At 42.2% G+C, this 18,861-nt stretch overlaps 2 protein-coding genes across 4 annotated transcripts; one reads left to right on the top strand and one right to left on the bottom strand.

Annotated features, from left to right (window-relative positions):
- Window positions 1-6,448: 6,448 nt before the first annotated feature.
- fkbp7 (FKBP prolyl isomerase 7) lies at window positions 6,449-10,660 on the top strand. Its single transcript, XM_029634276.2, has 4 exons — window positions 6,449-6,731; window positions 7,206-7,357; window positions 10,081-10,208; window positions 10,356-10,660. The coding sequence occupies exons 1-4, from the start codon at window positions 6,508-6,510 to the stop codon at window positions 10,518-10,520; spliced, it is 669 nt and encodes a 222-aa protein (XP_029490136.1). The 5' UTR covers window positions 6,449-6,507; the 3' UTR covers window positions 10,521-10,660.
- A 1,218-nt stretch (window positions 10,661-11,878) lies between these two features.
- zgc:103759 (U8 snoRNA-decapping enzyme) lies at window positions 11,879-18,635 on the bottom strand. Of its 3 annotated transcripts, none has more exons than XM_029662381.2 (5): window positions 16,888-18,635; window positions 16,548-16,687; window positions 16,374-16,414; window positions 16,033-16,270; window positions 11,879-15,934 (listed from the first exon to the last, which is right to left on the bottom strand). In XM_029662381.2, exons 2-5 carry the CDS (start codon window positions 16,677-16,679, stop codon window positions 15,725-15,727), a joined length of 621 nt encoding a protein of 206 aa, XP_029518241.1. In that variant the 5' UTR covers window positions 16,680-16,687; window positions 16,888-18,635; the 3' UTR covers window positions 11,879-15,724. The 3 variants fall into 3 exon arrangements, with proteins under 3 accessions (XP_029518241.1, XP_029518232.1, XP_064867759.1); XM_029662372.2 differs by having other exon boundaries at window positions 16,786-18,632; XM_065011687.1 differs by lacking the exon at window positions 16,888-18,635 and having other exon boundaries at window positions 16,548-16,709.
- Between the last annotated feature and the right edge of the window lie 226 nt (window positions 18,636-18,861).

Below are 18,861 nucleotides of genomic sequence, written 5' to 3' on the forward strand. Positions count from 1 at the left end.
TCCCTCACTAGCTTTATGCACCAACTGTCAGAGCAGCTCACAGATTACTGCACCTACATAGCCCACCTATAATTTAGCCCAAACAACTACCTCTTTCCCTACTGTATTTAATTCATTTATTTATTGCATCCCATTATTTTTATTTCTACTTTGCACATTCTTCCATTGCAAATCTACCATTCCAGTGTTTTACTAGCTATATTGTATTTACTTTGCCACCATGGCCTTTTTTTGCCTTTACCTCCCTTATCTCACCTCATTTGCTCACATCGTATATAGACTTATTTATACTGTATTATTGACTGTATGTTTGTTTTACTCCATGTGTAACTCTGTGTCGTTGTATGTGTCGAACGGCTTTGCTTTATCCTGGCCAGGTCGCAATTGTAAATGAGAACTTGTTCTCAACTTGCCTACCTGGTTAAATAAAGGTGAAAAGAAATAATAATACAAAATAAAAAAAGAGACGGTAGCGGCAACATTATGTACAAAAAGAGTAAAAAAATTACTTACAAACAACGCAGATTAAAAAACAAAGAAATACAATCAGTTGGGGGCACATAAAACGTCTGCCTTCGGCTCCGGCTCCATCTTCATAATAGTATTGTTATCTATAATTTACATGTGCTCTGCTTAAGTTTGTCAGTAGAGGAGATGCTGGATCATCATCCGGAACAGCAGAGACACAGTTGATCCACATCTAGCCTCAGCCAGTACTAACACAGACCCAGTACAGCCGGCTTCAGCAAGTACTAACACAGACCCAGTACAGCCGGCTTCAGCAAGTACTAACACAGACCCAGTACAGCCGGCTTCAGCAAGTACTAACACAGACCCAGTACAGCCGGCTTCAGCAAGTACTAACACAGACCCAGTACAGCCGTCTTCAGCAAGTACTAACACAGACCCAGTACTGGCAGCTTCAGCAAGTACTAACACAGACCAAGTACAGCCGGCTTCAGCAAGTACTAACACAGACCCAGTACAGCCGGCTTCAGCAAGTACTAACACAGACCCAGTACAGCCGGCTTCAGCAAGTACTAACACAGACCCAGTACAGCCGGCTTCAGCAAGTACTAACACAGACCAAGTACAGCCGGCTTCAGCAAGTACTAACACAGACCCAGTACAGCCGGCTTCAGCAAGTACTAACACAGACCCAGTACAGCCGGCTTCAGCAAGTACTAACACAGACCCAGTACAGCCGGCTTCAGCAAGTACTAACACAGACCCAGTACTGGCAGCTTCAGCAAATACTAACATAGACCCAGTACTGGCAGCTTCAGCAAATACTAACACAGACCCAGTACTGGCAGCTTCAGCAAGTACTAACACAGACCCAGAGGTGGATCTCACACTCAATCAAAAACAACGCTGTGTATTGTTTTTGCTGTAAGCTATTTTCTACAAAAGACTACAAAATAATAAAGGAAGGTGTGAATGACTGGTCAAATATCAACGCCATTCTGAAACACCATGAGGGTAGTCCTGAACACACAGACAATATGTTTAAGTGGAGAGAACATGATCTGTGCCTAAGTCGGGGACAGACTCTTGACCAGATACAAATGACAATTTTGGAGGCTGAAAGAAAGAGATGGCGGGATGGCCTTACACATTTAATAAGTATCACCCAGTCTCTGGCTGAAAGAAACCTAGCATTCAGACAAACTCTTCCAACCAGATAATGGAAACTTCCTAAAAGAGGTTGAATTGGGTCTCCCGGGTGGCGCAGTGGTTAAGGGCGCTGTACTGCAGCGCCAGCTGTGCCATCAGAGTCCCTGGGTTCGCGGCCAGGCTCTGTCGTAACCGGCTGCGACCGGGAGGTCCGTGGGGCGACGCACAATTGGCCTAGCGTCGTCCGGGTTAGGGAGGGCTTGGTCGGTGGGGATGTCCTTGTCTCATCGCGCACCAGCGACTCCTGTGGCGGGCCGGGCGCAGTGCGCGCTAACCAAGGTTGCCAGGTGCACGGTGTACCCTCCGACACATTGGTGCGGCTGGCTTCCGGGTTGGATGCGCGCTGTATTAAGAAGCAGTATGGCTGGTTGGGTTGTGTATCGGAAGACGCATGACTTTCAACCTTCGTCTCTCCCGAGCCCGTATGGGAGTTGTAGCGATGAGACAAGATAGTAGCTACTACAACAATTGGATACCACGAAATTGGGGAGAAAAAGGGGTTAAAAAAAAACCCCACACAAAAAAAAAAGAGGTTGAATTACTGGCAAAATTTGACCCCGTTATGGAAAGTCATCTCAGCAAAATTAAAGATGGAGAGCACATGTTCATTACCTTTGGAAGCGCACACAGAATGAGCTGATACAGATTGTGAGTGACAAGATTCTGGAAGCAATAGTGTCACAAGTAAGAGACTCAAAGTACTTCTCCATTATCTTGGACTGTACACCTGACAGTGTACAAATGTCCATTATTCTGGGAAGCGTGGCTTTAAAGGGGAAGCCGAGATCAAGGAGCACTTCCTCGGCTTTGTGAATGTTGAGGTTACAATAGGCTTGAATCTGTCCACTGTCACCTTAGATAAGTTGAACAAGCTGAATATTCCATTTGAAGATTGCAGAGGGCAAGCATATGATAATGGGGCCAACATGAAGGGCAAGCGCCAAGGAGAACAAGCCAGACTGCTTTCAAAAAATCCCAGAGCTGTGTTCGTCCCATGTGGAGTACATACTATATACCTTGTCAGTGCAGATGCTGCCAAATCTTCAAAAGACGCAGTTGGGTTTTTTGGGCATGTGCAAAAGCTCTTCACCTACTTTTCAGCTGGCACACAAAGATGTGAACATAACCGTGAAGTCATGGAGTGACACAAGATGGGAGAGTAGGCTCCAAAGTGTTCATGCAATCAGGTATCAGGCTTCTGAGGTTCGGGAGGCATTACTGGAAGCCAGACAGGCAATCAACGATCCTGTGGCCAAAGTGGAGGCGAAAGCACTTGCAGAGGAAGTTGGGTCCTACCACTTCTTGATGTCGTATGGTGTGAGATATTGACAATGACAAACAAGGTGAACCAGCTCCTCCAATCCGCCTCAATGCAGTTGGATATCGCAGTGAATGTAATCTCAAATGCAAAGGCCCCCCTCACTACATACCGGGAAACTGGATACTCTGAGGCCCAGACAACAGCCAAAAGCATTTGTGAAGAAATTAATGTGGAGGCTGTTCTGAAAAAAAAGAGACAGAAATAGCAAGAGGCATTTCAGCAACGAGGCTCCTGATGAACCAGTGACTGATGCACTGGAAAACCTTGACGTCAACTGCTTCAACATTGTGGTCGACTCTGCTGTGACATCCATGGATGAGAGATTTGAAACACTCAACCAGGTGAAAACCAAATATGGAGTGCTGCTGAACTTCTCAGATGTCCAGTGAATCTTTAAAGGCTCACTGCATGGAAGCTGAAAACACTCTAACCTTCAGAGATGACTGTGACATCAGTGGAATGGATCTGGCACATGAGATTCTGAATTGACCTGATCTGCCATCAGATAAGATGACTGCCTTTGAGCTGCTTTCCTTTCTCTGTGAGAAAGACCTGGAGGAACTCTATCCTAACCTTTGGAGGGCCCTAAGAATTGCAGTCACCCTACCAGTAACAGTAGCATCAGCAGAGAGGAGCTTTTCAAAATGAAAGTTCATCAAAAGCTACCTGAGGTCTTCCATGCCACAGGAACATTTGAGTGGTCCGGCCGTCATGAGCATAAATCATGACGTGGGGATACAAATGTCCTATGATGACATCATTGATGATTTTGCCTCAAGATTGTGTGTGCAGAAAAGGAATGTTTTGATGGTAAGATTTTAATTCAACATTCAAATGCTCGCACACTTAGTAACATTTAAGATTCTATGGCAAAAGTGAATTTGTGTAAAGGACTGCTTAACTAACTATGTGACATACTTTCTCAATTCCTTCCAGACAGTCCAGATTGACTGGTGGCCATGCTGATGCTGAACAGGCCCAGGCTGTTGTCACACAGCTGTATAGGTTTTATTTGACTATTTTGAAACATATAGCTGCAGCCATAGCCTATAGGCTTATGTTTACATTGTATAGACACAGCTAATTGTATAATATTGTGAGGACTGGACTAATTACCAGGCAGCAGAGTTTAAGCTCAGTGTTACATTTGATTATTTTCTACATTTGATATTTTCTACAATTTCTTATTTATGTTAATATTCACTTATCTTAAGATTCTATGGGAAATATTTAATTCAATAAATATGGTTTGCTAATACCTCATTCTGTTCTGTATAGGTCGACTTATTCTTAAACCGACATATGGAGAAAAACGTTTTAAAGGAGGGAGGATTGTAATGTGAGCACTGGAGTCTCAGGTGGGACTGTGTGGAAATGGCAAATGGTTTACATGGCTCACGGGTCAGGTAGGAGGGCCCCTTAGGAGAATTTTGCTTAGGACCCCAGGGAGGTCAGGACCGCCCGTCTCTGTTGGTACCATAGTTGTTGTGCTTACTAACATGATAATTTACTGAACAGCTAAGTTAGCATATTGACATGCATATTGGTTTTAATAGACAGCAATGTCGTCAACAACAAATATGTGTTTAAAATATCCAGAAAATCATTAGTTTGATAGCTAGCTGTCCAATTAAATATGCAAAAATATGATCGCTAAAGTGAGCCAGCTAGCCAGTCAGTGGCACTGACAGGTTGGTTGAAACTGATACAGCAACAACATGTGTTTCACTCTATCCCATAAAACATGACATATCTAACCAGGCATCAATTAGCCAACACAATTTAAAGTTTATTAGGACCTTAAATCAATAAGTTAGACACTCACCGGACAACTTTGGAGCTAGGTAGATTTTCAACAGATTTTTCTTCTCCCCTTGACTGGTAGTCAACTGTTACTGGTCTTGGAACTTGTGTGTTCACCAGAAACAACTTCTGGTAAACTCTTTGCCACTAGTAGCAATACATATTGTTGCCACAGGTTTACCACAGATTAAAATAGAATTTTGGGAGATTTGTTTGTCAGAAAAAAATCTCTGGCAAACTGTTTGCCACTAGCTGCAATACATATTATTGTTGCCAAAGGTTTGCTGCAAATGTACCACTTCTGGCAACATTTTGTGGCACACGATGTAGTTTGTAGAAAATTTGCCACAAACTTGCGGGAAGTTTGCAACTACACATTCATTTTTGTAAGGGCAGAGAGAGGCTAGGCAGGCCTAGAGATATATAATCACTCATGTTGTCTCATGTGCAGAGGCTGTAAAACAGATTGGTGGAACTATTAGGTGGACTGATGGAGCTACCATGGCTGCTCCTGTAGTAAGTGGACCTACTGTCAGAACTGGTGCTTCTACTAGTCCTGACATGGTTTCGAGACCTGTTCAGAAATCTTGCTCCCATAAATGTGCTGCGTCAAAGGACACTTTATAGTAAAACACATTTACTTCATAGCTTTCATTGGAAAGGTTATCAACAGGACTCGGATTGTGGAAAGCATAAATGCCAGGTTAAAGATTTTTGTGGATATGATAAGAGAGTTATTAGGGGTAACAGATGTTACTGTCAACATGATTTTTGAAATGTTGAATAATCCTAAGGATGGAATGTCTCAGCATGATAGAGGGAACATTTGAAGAGGTTGGGAGGGTTTTGGGGAGGGTAGTTAATAGGGATTTATTTGTTTAGTATTACAGAATAGAGTACCACAGTATGAGTCAAAATACCCATAAAACCTAGCGGTCAAACAGGGAAATGGTTCCAATCGTTTTTCCAACATTCATTTTTTCCATAGGGGATTTTATAAACACTTAAAAATAAGGTCTGTTTCATGTAGTCTTACCGTGGCATGATGTTTTGATGACCATGTAAATCTCTCTAGGACAAGGTGACTTTTTCAAAATATTCGTTCGCCTGTATTTACCCCCCCAAAATTAGACGCTAATTATCTGCTAATGTAACTATCATAAAGATCTACAAATGCCATGATGATCTGAATAAGACACAATACCTGTTAGCAAAGGTGTCAATTAAAGAAGAAGTGCAGGAGCTTGCACGGATTTGTAGGCTTCCATGATCTATTTTGAAGGTAATTAGCATTTTTGAAACTAAGAGTAAATAGAGACCAATATATTGATACAAGTTACCATATCCGAGAGAGATTTACACTCTTATTATAATGTCACGCCAGGGTAAGCCTACACGAAATACAGTCCTTTTTTAAAGTTTTTCTAAAATCACCTATGGGAAAAACGAATGGTGGAAAAATGACTGGAACCATTTCTGTTTGACCGCTAGGTTTTATGGATATTATGACACAACTGTGGGGCTCTATTAGGCAAACCATGATTGATCGTACACTCCAAAACAGTAGGTGGCGGCATGCACGTAAATGTTTCTTTACGGACCGCCATTATACCATCAAAGAAGAAGAAGTTCGTCACTTGCATACCAGAAGTGACGTTTTTTGCGCTCCTAGCGAAACTTTGGTGCCACGCATACAGTTTGTTGACATGATGATGATGCTGCCGAAATCTCTTGTGCTTAACTTATTTTTATGTCTACAGATTTATAATGTCATTGTTGATGTTACAGTTGCAGTTGCGTCAATCGATGATGTGAAGATAGAGGTGTTATTCACGCCAGAGGACTGCTCAAAAAAGAGCAAAAAGGGAGACCTAATGAATGCACACTACGATGGGTATCTTGCTAAAGACGGTTCTCAGTTCTACTGTAGGTAAGTGTCCCAGATTTACATATAAAATGGCATCAACAATGTAATACTTTTAAAAGAAATGGATTGGCACACCATGTGAGTTTTATGAGGGAGCCAGGAAAGGCTCGATTTTGGTCGTAAACTATTTGATAAAACAATTTGTAATACTTTTCTACTGACCAGATCCATCAATGTAAACAGACATGAGCTGGTAAATGCATAATTATTCTATCAAAAGCTTGTAGACAGATCCAGTGACAGTGTAAAGCCACAATCCTGGATTTTTAGTATAGCTGAGGGATGGCCCTGATACGTGAACCTATCAAATTAAGCAGATAAGCTCATGGCTCATTAAAAGTTAATGAATGTGCCTATTATTTCAGGACAATACCATGGTAAGACAGTGACACACTCAATACTGTGTTATGTAGACCTATGTGTAACATGAGTTGAGTGCACCTAATGCATCTATCCATTTTCCTTTTTGTGTTTCAGCCGCTCAGACAAAGCTGGACATCCTCAGTGGTTTGTGTTGGGAGTCGGACAAATCATCAAGGGCCTGGACATGGCATTGAATGACATGTGTGCTGGGGAGAAACGCAAAGTCACTGTTCCACCTGAGCTAGCCTTTGGAGAAAAAGGAAAAGGTAAGATGGGGGGTAGATGCTTAAAGAGGCCATACAGAACCTTTGCCTCTTGAGCCGAAAGCAGTCCCGTGGCCTTCATGGACAAAAATATGGTCCAAAAATGACCTCCTTGGACAGAAAGGGGCACACCTCCCTGTATGTATGTATATCTGTGTGTGTATATATATATATATATATATATATATATATATATATATATATATATTACACACACACACACACAGGTATATATATGAAACCACACAAATGCATATATGAAACCACACAAATCCATATATACAGTGGGGAGAACAAGTATTTGATACACTGCCCATTTTGCAGGTTTTCCCTACTTACAAAGCATGTAGAGGTCTGTAATTTTTTATCATAGGTACACTTCAACTGTGAGAGACGGAATCTAAAACAAAAATCCAGAAAATCACATTGTATGATTTTTAAGTAATTAATTTGCATTTTATTGCATGACAAGTATTTGATCACCTACCAACCAGTAAGAATTCTGGCTCCCACAGACGTGTTAGTTTTTCTTTAAGAAGCCCTCCTGTTCTCCACTCATTACCTGTATTAACTGCACCTGTTTGAACTTGTTACCTGTATAAAAGACACCTGTCCACACACTCAAATCTCTCCACAATGGCCAAGACCAGAGAGCTGTGTAAGGATATCAGGGATAAAATTGTAGACCTGCACAAGGCTGGGATGGGCTACAGGACAATAGGCAAGCAGCTTGGTGAGAAGGCTACAACTGTTGGCGCAATTATTAGAAAATGGAAGAAGTTCAAGATGACGGTCAATCACCCTCGGTCTGGGGCTCCATGCTAGATCTCACCTCGTGGGGCATCAATGATCATGAGGAAGGTGAGGGATCAGCCCAGAACTACTTGGCAGGACCTGGTCAGTGACGTGAAGAGAGCTGGGACTACAGTCTCAAAGAAAACCATTAGTAACACACTACGCCGTCATGGATTAAAATCCTGCAGAGCACGCAAGGTCCCCCTGCTCAAGCCAGCGCATGTCCAGGCCAGTCTGAAGTTTGCCAATGACCATCTGGATGATCCAGAGGAGGAATGGGAGAAGGTAATGTGGTCTGATGAGACAAAAATAGCTTTTTGGTCTAAACTCTACTCGCCGTGTTTGGAGGAAGAAGAAAGATGAGTACAACCCCAAGAACACCATCCCAACTGTGAAGCATGGAGGTGGAAACATAATTATTTGGGGTTGCTTTTCTGCAAAGGGGACAGGACAACTGCACCGCATTGAGGGGGAGGATGGATGGGGCCATGTATAGTGAGATCTTGGCCAACAACCTCCTTCCCTCAGTAAGAGCATTGAAGATGGGTCGTGGCTGTGTCTTCCAGCATGACAACGACCCGAAACACACAGCCAGGGCAAGTAAGGAGTGGATCTGTAAGAAGCATCTCAAGGTCCTAGAGTGGCCTAGTCAGTCTCCAGACCTGAACCCAATAGGAAATCTTTGGAGGGAGCTGAAAGTCCGTATTGCCCAGCGACAGCCCTGAAACCTGAAGGATCTGGAGAAGGTCTGTATGGAGGAGTGGGCCAAAATCCCTGCTGCAGTGTGTGCAAACCTGGTTAACAAGTACAGGAAACGTATGATCTCTGTAATTGCAGACAAAGGTTTCTGTACCAAATATTAAGTTCTGCTTTTCTGATGTATCAAATACTTATGTTATGCAATAAAATGCTAATTAATTACTTAAAAATCATACAATGTGATTGTCTGGATTTTTGTTTTAGATTCCATCTCTCACAGTTGAAGTGTACCTATGATAAAAAATACAGACCTCTAAATGCTTTGTAAGTAGGAAACACTGCCGATTTTGCAGGTTATCAAATACTTGTTCTCCCCACTGTATATACATACATACATGAAACCACACAAATCCATGTGATAAGAAATGTAATAATATATCATATTAAAGCCAACATTTTACATCAACAATTCACAACTTTAATACAATTTCAAGGGACATTCATTCAATCTTCTTGAACTAACACCTATTTCTTCATTTTTGCTTATCGTGTGTTATTTCCACAGCAGTTTCTTTGAAGGATTTCCTCCCCTGACAGTGTACACCGCACTGCTTCCTCTTGGCATGTAAGCATGTTGGGCATATGGTGCATTCACAGCATACAGCTGATACTCAGACAGCAGCTTTGCATGCATGTTTCAAGTCTTGAACAGTGGTGGCTTGGGATGGGATTAGGATTACAACTGGTCCACTCTTTATTGTATAATTGTCCTTGTAGAGGGAGTAGCTACCATGAATGCATGCCGTGTGTTGAAGTATTTAGCATGTTTCTTTGTATGGCAATGGCATGAACTATTATATTAACATTTATGACTGCTGGAAAGGAGAAAGAAATTAATTCATTACTATAGCGAATAAACTAGAAATGTCGAATTGGAAATGAAGTTATTCCGTCTGAAAACATAGTCATTAGTATTAAATGTTTGCAGTTGTGTTTCTGTGTGAGTCAGTCCAAAGAGTGTTGCCACTGTGTTTGAATGTCACTATTTTGTTTTCACTTTGGGGAGAATATTGCGGTAATGTATTTAAAATGAAATCACATTTTGTTTGTCACATGCTCCGAATACAACAGATGTAGACCTTACAGTGAACTGCTTACTTACAAGCCCGAACCAACAATGCAGTAAAAATAAAGATTAAGAAATAAAACTAACAATTAGTCTGGTTTACTAGGTCCTGTTCCACCCAATGCTACATTGATCTTCGATGTGGAGCTCTACTCTGTGTCCAAAGGGCCACGCAGCCTGGAGTCCTTCAGAGATATAGACCTGGATGACGACAAGGTTCTCACTAGGGATGAGGTATGCTAATTCACCTGTATTCACAAGTCTGAGCAAAGAAACTGAAGACGGCCTTATGGACAATGTTAGTCTGGGGTGATCATGCATCATGTCTTCATTAAATTGTTCAGAGGAGGACTAACCAATGTTTTGTTTGTTGTTTTGTAGATGACATTCTACTTCAAGGTGGAGTATGAGAGAGATGGTAGTAAACCTCGTGAAGACTCCTTCTATGAGAGAATGGTGAATGATGTGTTCCAGAAGAGTGACCACGATAGAGATGGATTGATAACGGTGAAGGAATACAATGTCTATGAACATGATGAGCTCTAGGACCCACCAATGGCTGCACTGACTTACAGTATGAGGGTACATTTGTTATTGTTTTTTAACACACTACAAACATCAGTGGATATTCCACAAATGCTGATTTGGCTGCAGAGTTTGACTAATAAAACCACTAAATTGTACAATTGTCTTTTTTTCTTTTTTTTTTTCTTCATTCAAGCGCTAACACACACAAGCGATCCCAGCCCCTCGCCCTTGCTTTACGACTCTCCGTTTTGACCACCAAGATGAGGCGTAGTCAAATTCAGCTTGGAGAAGGATCTCTCCACTGTTGCTGTGCACAATGGCAGTGTTGCAGATCTGCAGCATTTCAGAGTATTGAGACTCACTGCTGTTGTCTTTCAAAGTGTGGAGGAATTGAATGTAAACCTCAGTACTCCTCCACTGCTGGCTCTAATGCACCGTGTTAATACCAAACAGCACTTTTCTCTGCCTTTCTTGACCAAGGCCCGGTCTCCCGATAGTGATTGAAGTTAGGCTTATGAGTGTTTATTTTTTAAATTTATTTAACCTTTTTAACTTGGCAAGTCAGTTATTAAGAACATTCTTATTGACAATGACGGCCTACCCCGGCCAAACCCGGACGACGGTGGGCCAATTGTGCGCTTAGGGACTCCCAATCACGGCCGGATGTGATGCAGCCTAGATTCAAACCAGGTCCTGCAGTGATGCCTCTTGCACTGAGATGCAGTGTCGTAGGCCACTGGCCAACGATGCATCTTTCCTACAACGTTCGCTCAGGCATGTCTGGATACTGATAGGATCGAAAGAAGGGCAATGCTGCTCTTGGATCAGCTTTCTCCATTCAAATCTTACCTTTAATATTAGAATTATTCCTCAATACCGACAATGGATCAGCTCCTAAAAAGATATCACCTATGGCTGCAAATATTGAGGTGGCTAATTCTAATACTTACTCTATAATGCACTAAATCAAAATTTGGCAAATCATTGCGCACATTAGGTTACACATCATGAACTATATTGAGACAAATTACAGACATTAACCTACAAGTAGCAAAATAGAACTCCATTGATTGAACATGAAATGTATTTCAATATGATTGAAATAGACCTATAGCCTGTATTTATATTTTAATGCAGTCATCCTGGTATTCATTTGAAGCATCTTCTTATACAGTGTACAAAACATAAAGCACACCTGCTCTTTCCATGACCCAAGACTGACCAGGTGAAAGCTATGGTCATTTGTTAAATACACTTCAACCAGTGTAGGTGAAGGGGAGGAGACAGGTTAAAGGATTTTTTTGGCCTTGAGACATTGTTTACAGTGCCTTGCAAAAGTATATATCCCCCTTGGCGTTTGTTGCGTTACAACAAAATACAATTTACATTGATTTTTATTTGGATTTCATGTAATGGACAAACACAAAATAGTCCAAATTGGTGAAGTGAAGAAAAATTACTTGTTGAAAAAAAAATAAAAAATGGAAAAGTGGTGCGCGTATATGTATTCACCCTCTTTGCCATGAAGCCCCTAAATAAGATCTGGTGCAACCAATTACCTTCAGAAGTCACATAATTAGTTAAATAAAGTCCACTTGTGTGCAATCTAAGTGTCACATGATCTCAGTATATATACTATACACCTGTTCTGAAAGGCCCCAGAGTCTGCAACACCACTAAGACCAAGGAGCTCTCCAAACAGGTCAAGGACAAAGTTGCGGAGAAGAGCAGATCAAGGTTGGGTTATAAACAAGTATCAGAAACTTTGAACATCCCACGGAGAACCATTAAATACATTATTAAAAAACAGAAAGAATATGGCACCACAACAAACCTGCCAAGAGAGGGCCGCCCACCAAAACTCATGGACCAGGCAAGGAGGGCATTAATCAGAGAGGCAACAAAGAGACCAAAGATAACCCTGAAGGAGCTGCAAAGCTCCACAGCGGAGATTGGAGTATCTGTCCATAGGACCACTTTAAGCCGTACACTCCACAGAGCTGGGCTTTACGGAAGAGAGGCCAGAAAAAAAGCCATTGCTTAAAGAAAAAAAAAATAAGCAAACACATTTGGTTTTCGCCAAAAGGCATGTGAGACTCCCCAAACGTATGGAAGAAAGTTATCTGGTCAGATGTGACTAAAATGTAGCTTTTTGGCCATCAAGGAAAACGCTATGTCTGGCGAAAACCCAACACCTCATCACCCCGAGAGCACCATCCCCACAGTGAAGTATGGGGGTGGCAGTGTCATGCAGTGGTGATGTTTTTCCATCGGCAGGGACTGGGAAACTGGTCAGAATTGAAGGATGGCGCTATATACAGGGAAATTCTTGAGGGAAACCTGTTTCAGTCTTCCAGAGATTTGAGACTGGGTCGGAGGTTCACCTTCCAGCAGGTCAATGACCCTAAGGATACTGCTAAAGCAACAGTCGACTGGTTTAAGGGGAAACATTTAAATCTCTTGGAATGGCTTAGTCAAAGCCCATACCTCAATCCAATTGAGAATCGGTGGTATGACTTAAAGATTGCTGTACACCAGCGGAACCCATCCAACTTGAAGGAGCTGGAGCAGTTTGCCTATAAGAATGGGCAAAAATCCCACTGGCTAGATGTGCCAAGCTTATAGAGACACACCCCAAGAGACTTGCAGCTGTAATGGCTGCAAAAGGTGTCTCCCCAAAGTATTAACTTTGGGGGGGGGATATTTATGCACGCTCAAGTTTTTTTTGTGTGTGTGTGTGTGTGTGTTATTTGTTTGTTTCACAAAAAAATATTTTGCATCTTAAAAGTGGTAGGCATGTTGTGCAAATCAAATGATACAAATCCCCCAAAAATAAGAAAAATGCCAAGGGGGTGAATACTTTCGCAAGCCACTGTATGTGTGCCATTCAAAGGTTGAATGGGTAAGACAAAGGATTGAAGTGCCTTTGAACGGGGTATGGTAGTAGGTGCACCGGTTTGTGTCAAGAACTGCAATGTTGCTGGGTTTTTAATGCTTAACAATTTTCTGTGTGTATCAAGAATGGTCCCACCACCTAAAGGACATCCAATCAACTGGACACAACTGTGGGGAGCATTGGAGTCAACTTGGGCCAGCCTCCCTCTGGAACACTTTAGACACCTTGTAGAGTCCTTCCCCCTTACAATTTGAAGCTGTTCTGAGGGCAACTCAATATTTGGAAGGTGTTCCTAATGTTTGGTATACTCTGTACATTGCTTGTTTGTATCAATTGCAAAGACATTGGCAACTTTATTTGAAGTCAACTTTTTTTCTGAGGTTATCTGCAGTCACAGAGGTGGATAAACCATGTGATTCGATGTTTAGCCAAGATCTTTTGTGTGAAGGGACACGGAAGGGCAAACAACCTCTAATGACCCACTTAGCTGTTCTACAAGTGGTCTTAGGCAGGCGTTAAATTACGAGTGTTTAGAAGTGCAATGTAAATAACTTTGGATTTGGGGAAACAGCTCGGAGATTTAACAAAGGTTCTAACGATGAATTTACTAGTCTTAAAATGCTTTTGGGAAACCAGGCCCAGGAGTTACCTTGTTCTGTCTGCCATCTAGTGGCACATTGTGTACATTACATTATTTAACATGGAGGCTACAGATTGAAGTCGGAGGTTACATACACTTAGGTTGGAGTCATTAAAACTCATTTTTCAACCACTCCACAAATGTCTTGTTAACAAACTATAGTTTTGGCAAGTTGGTTAGGACATCTACTTTGTGCATGACAAGTAATTATTCAAACAATTGTTTACAGACAGATTATACCACATATAATTTACTGTATCAATTCCAGTGGGTCAGAAGTTTACATACACTAAAGTTGACTGTGCCTTTAAACAGCTTGGCTTTAGAAGCTTCTGATAGAATAATTGCCATCATTTAAGTCAATTGGAGGTGTACCTGTGGATGTATTTCAAGGCCTACCTTCAAATTCAGTGTCTCTTTGCTTGACATCATGGGAAAATAAAAATAAATCAGCCAAGACCTCAGAAAAAAAATTGTAGACCTCCACAAGTCTGGTTTATCCTTGGGAGCTATTTCCAAACGCCTGAAGGTACCACGTTCATCTGTACAAACAATAGTACGCAAGTATAAACACCACGGGACCACGCAGCCGTCCTGAGCGAGATGAACGTACTTTCGTACAGGTACAAAAGTATCTATATCCACAGTAAAACGAGCCCTATATCGACATATCCTGAAAGGCCTCAGCAAGGAAGAAGCCACTGCTCCAGAACCACCCTAAAAAAGCCAGACTACGGTTTGCAACTGCACATAGGGACAAAGATCATACTTTTTGGAGAAATGTCCTCTGGTCTGATGAAACAAAAATATAACTGTTTGGCAATAATGACCTTCATTATGTTTGGAGGAAAAAGGGGAGGCTTGCAAGCCAAAGAACACCATCCTAACTGTGAAGCACGGGGTGGCAGCATCATGTTTGTGGGGGTGCTTTGCTGCAGGAGGGACTGGTGCACTTCACAAAATAGATGACATCATGAGGTAGGAAAAGTATGTAGATATATTGAAGCAACATCTCAAGACATCAGTCAGGAAATTAAAGCTTGGTCACAAATGGGTCTTCCAAATGCACAATGACCCCAAGCACACCTCCAAAGTTGTGGCAAAATGGCTTAAGGACAACAAAGTCAAAGTATTGGAGTGGCCATCACAAAGCCCTGATCTCAATCCCATGGAAAATGTGTGGTGCAGAACTGAAAAAGTGTGTGCGAGCAAGGAGGCCTACAAACCTGACCCAGCTAAACCAGCTCTGTCAGGAGGAATGGGCCAAAATACACCCAACTTATTGTGGGAAGCTTGTGGAAGGCTACCCAAAACATTTTACCAAAGTTAAACTATTTAAAGGCAATGCTACCAAATACTAATTGAGTGTATGTAAACGTCTGACCCACTGAGAATGTGATGAAAGAAACAAAAGCTGAAATAAATAATTCTCTCTATTATTCTGACATTTCACATTCTTAAAATAAAGTGGTGATTCTAACTGACTTAAGACAGGGAATTTTTACTAGGATTAAATGTCAGGAATTGTGAAAAACTGAGTTTAAATGTATTTGGCTAAGGTGTATGTAAACATCTGACTTCAACTGTATATAGAGTAAGTTATACAATTTTATAATACAGAACTGTGTGTAACATACTAACAGGAAAAAGTCATATTGAATGTAATTTCTTACATTGTGTGTGTGATTAGGCTGCCCCTCCCCAAGGTTGTTTTCTCTTCTGCTCTGCGTGTGTGAGTGCTGTCTGTAGCTCCTCGGGTGTCACCAGGCCGAAGCGCACTAGAGCGTCCTCCAGCTGAGAGCGAGAGTTCCCAATAAAGGAGTGGGACAAGAATGAGGGAAGCCCTCTTTCTCCTCCCTTTAGTGTGTAGAGAGGAACTCGGACCATCCCCATCACCTGGAAGAGAGGAGGAGGGGTTGAGAAGGTAGCGGGGAGATAGGATGCGAGGAATGCCGGAAAGTCAAATGAACATATACTGTACACACAAATGCTACCTCATGGCCATGGTCTGTTGCTGTGCTAGCAGCTGCCTTTTCGACCTCCCTGATCTCTTTCTCTTCCATTCTCCGGGCATAGAAGTGAGTAATGAGGTGAGAGGAAGAGGAAGAGGAGGAAGGGTTGTGGCAGGAAGACACATGATCCTCCAAGGTGACTGACAGTGAGAAGCCCAGCTCCTCCCATAGTTCCCTGCTCAGGCCCTCCTCTAGGGATTCTTCTGACGGGTCAACGAGACTGAGGTCAAAGGTCAGATGTCAGAGCACATATACAGTATTCTGAATCCCAATCCATCCCTTCCACTAGTCTAGAGTAATATTCTCTGTATGACATCACTCACCCGCCAGGGAAACCCAACAGACCATCGAAACGCATCTGCATCTGTGGAGAGAGATAAATGCAGTAACTAACACTAGTCTCTCATGACAGCTGGCCACCGACCAGTGTGCCCAGGAGATTTGGTTCTGAGTGTGGAGATCACTAACACGTGCACGCACACACCCTGCTCTCTCACCAATACGATGTGTCTGATGGGGATTTCTTCGAACAGCTGATCTTCTGTGTCTGCATAGAGCAATATGTGACACGCATGTCTGCACCCCACACACGCCAACGCCTCTTCTCTAGACAGCTGTCCACTGGCCATGCTGCCGCCTGTACACACACACATACACATTAACGTTCCCTCTTGTACAGCTGTCCACTGGCCATGCTGCTGCCTATACATACACACAAGCACACTCTGTACACACCACCAAACTCTGCTACTCCAATTTATAGATCTGTTCCACCTTCATCTGTCCCTCTTTTCAAGTCTCGGAGATTCTATCATATATTGTATTGTAAATACATACAGCTACTGTAAAAGTGTGGCTGACCGATCTGTGCAGTGTGGACCACCACAGCCAGCTGCAACTCCTTTCTGTTTACAACCAGAAGCAGGAAGCTTCTGCCTCGTTAGGAAATGGGTTAGCTGAAATCAGGATAAGGCTTATATCGCCACCTGGAGGGCTGGAGTTTAGCTCCCACTTAGAGCTTTTGACCAGTGGCATCTGCTTGTACAGTAGAGCAGAGGGTTCTCAAACCTTTTGCGGTTTGGGACCCCCAGGAACCCCTTTTGTGATAGCAAATGAATCGGGGACCCCTTCATAATCAGAACACAACTCGAGTTAAATAAAAATAGCATACAAGGAGTTTTACTATGACTTTGGCAGTGCAGGGCTAGACAAACCAAGTCTCTGGCCTGGGAAGGCCCATCCCTTGACATCTAGAGAACAAATCTGTTTTCAAGCTCATTTCCTTCAATTCGACACATTTTACCATGAGGCAGAGAGAACTTTGCAGTTTTACAGCTTAAATTACAGTGCATTTATGCAACAACAACAAAAGGGGGGAATTACAATAAGTACTGAGTTGAAAAATGTATAATTGGTGGAATACTGTGGATATCAATATCCCTGTGAGCCTCCAAGGCCCATGTTGCCAGATTAAAGAACATAACTTGTAGATTAATAATATTACCAGTGTCCAATGTTAACTTTTTTTTTGCTCATTGGCCCATTTGGCCAAGGGCAAAAAATCTACTGGTGTAATTTTCACCTGTAATAAAATTATAGTAAAAGATTACAGTTGCGAGAGCAAATATTTTTGGGTGAGAGAGTTGAAATCCATGTGGGGATGAAGTGTATTTGTGAGAGTACAGTATCTCTGCAAAACAAAACAAAAATCTCTGCTCTCAAATTAATATTGAACATTTTTCAGTCAAGAACCTATCTAATCAACTAGTATTTCAATATTCTGTTATTAAATCAGGCTATTGATTAGGCATGCTAGGTTAGTGTCAGCTAGCAGCTAGCTAATTCATATTTAACCACGTATAAAAGTTACCCGTATGTTTGATTTAACCAAGAGCATTGTAGCTAGCTAGCTAAGTTATCAAGGGGTTAGGACTTGACAGACCAGCATGACTGGGAGGGAGTGGCAGAGGATGGAGGGGCAGGAGGAGAACAGACACGGAAGGTCCTCACTGGGGAAGAGGTCCTTGATTGAGATGGGGTGAGGGGGAGCCAAGAGTGATCAAACTCCAAACTAAATAGCCAATAGTGTAAACCACTAACTGCACACTTTGAGAAAGTCTATTTGAAATACAGATTTGATTACTTTTACTCTGGCAGTTTTTGTGCAGTTACAATAAAAAGGAATGACCTCTCTCCATCCCTCTCCCCATGCAGGCCCAGTGTCACTATGTGGTGGGGAAGTTGGTCTTTGCCTAGCTGACAGAGATGGGATACAGGAGTTCACTCTGTTCCAAGTACCTTGGCTCTCCTCTATGCACAGCACTCTGGGGACTTCCTGCAGGTAACCATGACTTATTTCGCTCACCGACCGTAACTTAATCATTAGTGGTACTGAAACTTCCTCGAATTGATATTACGTTGCATGGAGGCATTGTCATTAAGACAGTTGTCATTTAGAGAGGATGACATGTTATTGACTTTGACCAACTGCTGTCTATTCAGTTCGAAGGATGGTTCTATACAGAGGATGGTTCTATACTGAATGTGTACAAGTAGGTTAGGTAAGGGATTAAGTGAAAACCTATAGTAGGATAGCTCTCCACAATGAGGGGGGGGGGCATGAAATGATAGCAAGCTGTTCAGTAATGAGCCATACTAACTCACTGACTGACTGATGAGTGGTGTGGATAGGTACAACTCGCCTCAGTCCCACTTAGTATGTTATCACTTATTTGGATAAATGATTATACAGCAGCTTCTTGATACAGCAGCAGTCCTATCATGGACTGTTACCTTGGACACTAATACGTT

Source organism: Oncorhynchus nerka, linkage group LG1, assembly GCF_034236695.1.
Source record: "Oncorhynchus nerka isolate Pitt River linkage group LG1, Oner_Uvic_2.0, whole genome shotgun sequence".
NCBI classification, from domain to species: Eukaryota; Metazoa; Chordata; class Actinopteri; order Salmoniformes; family Salmonidae; genus Oncorhynchus; species Oncorhynchus nerka.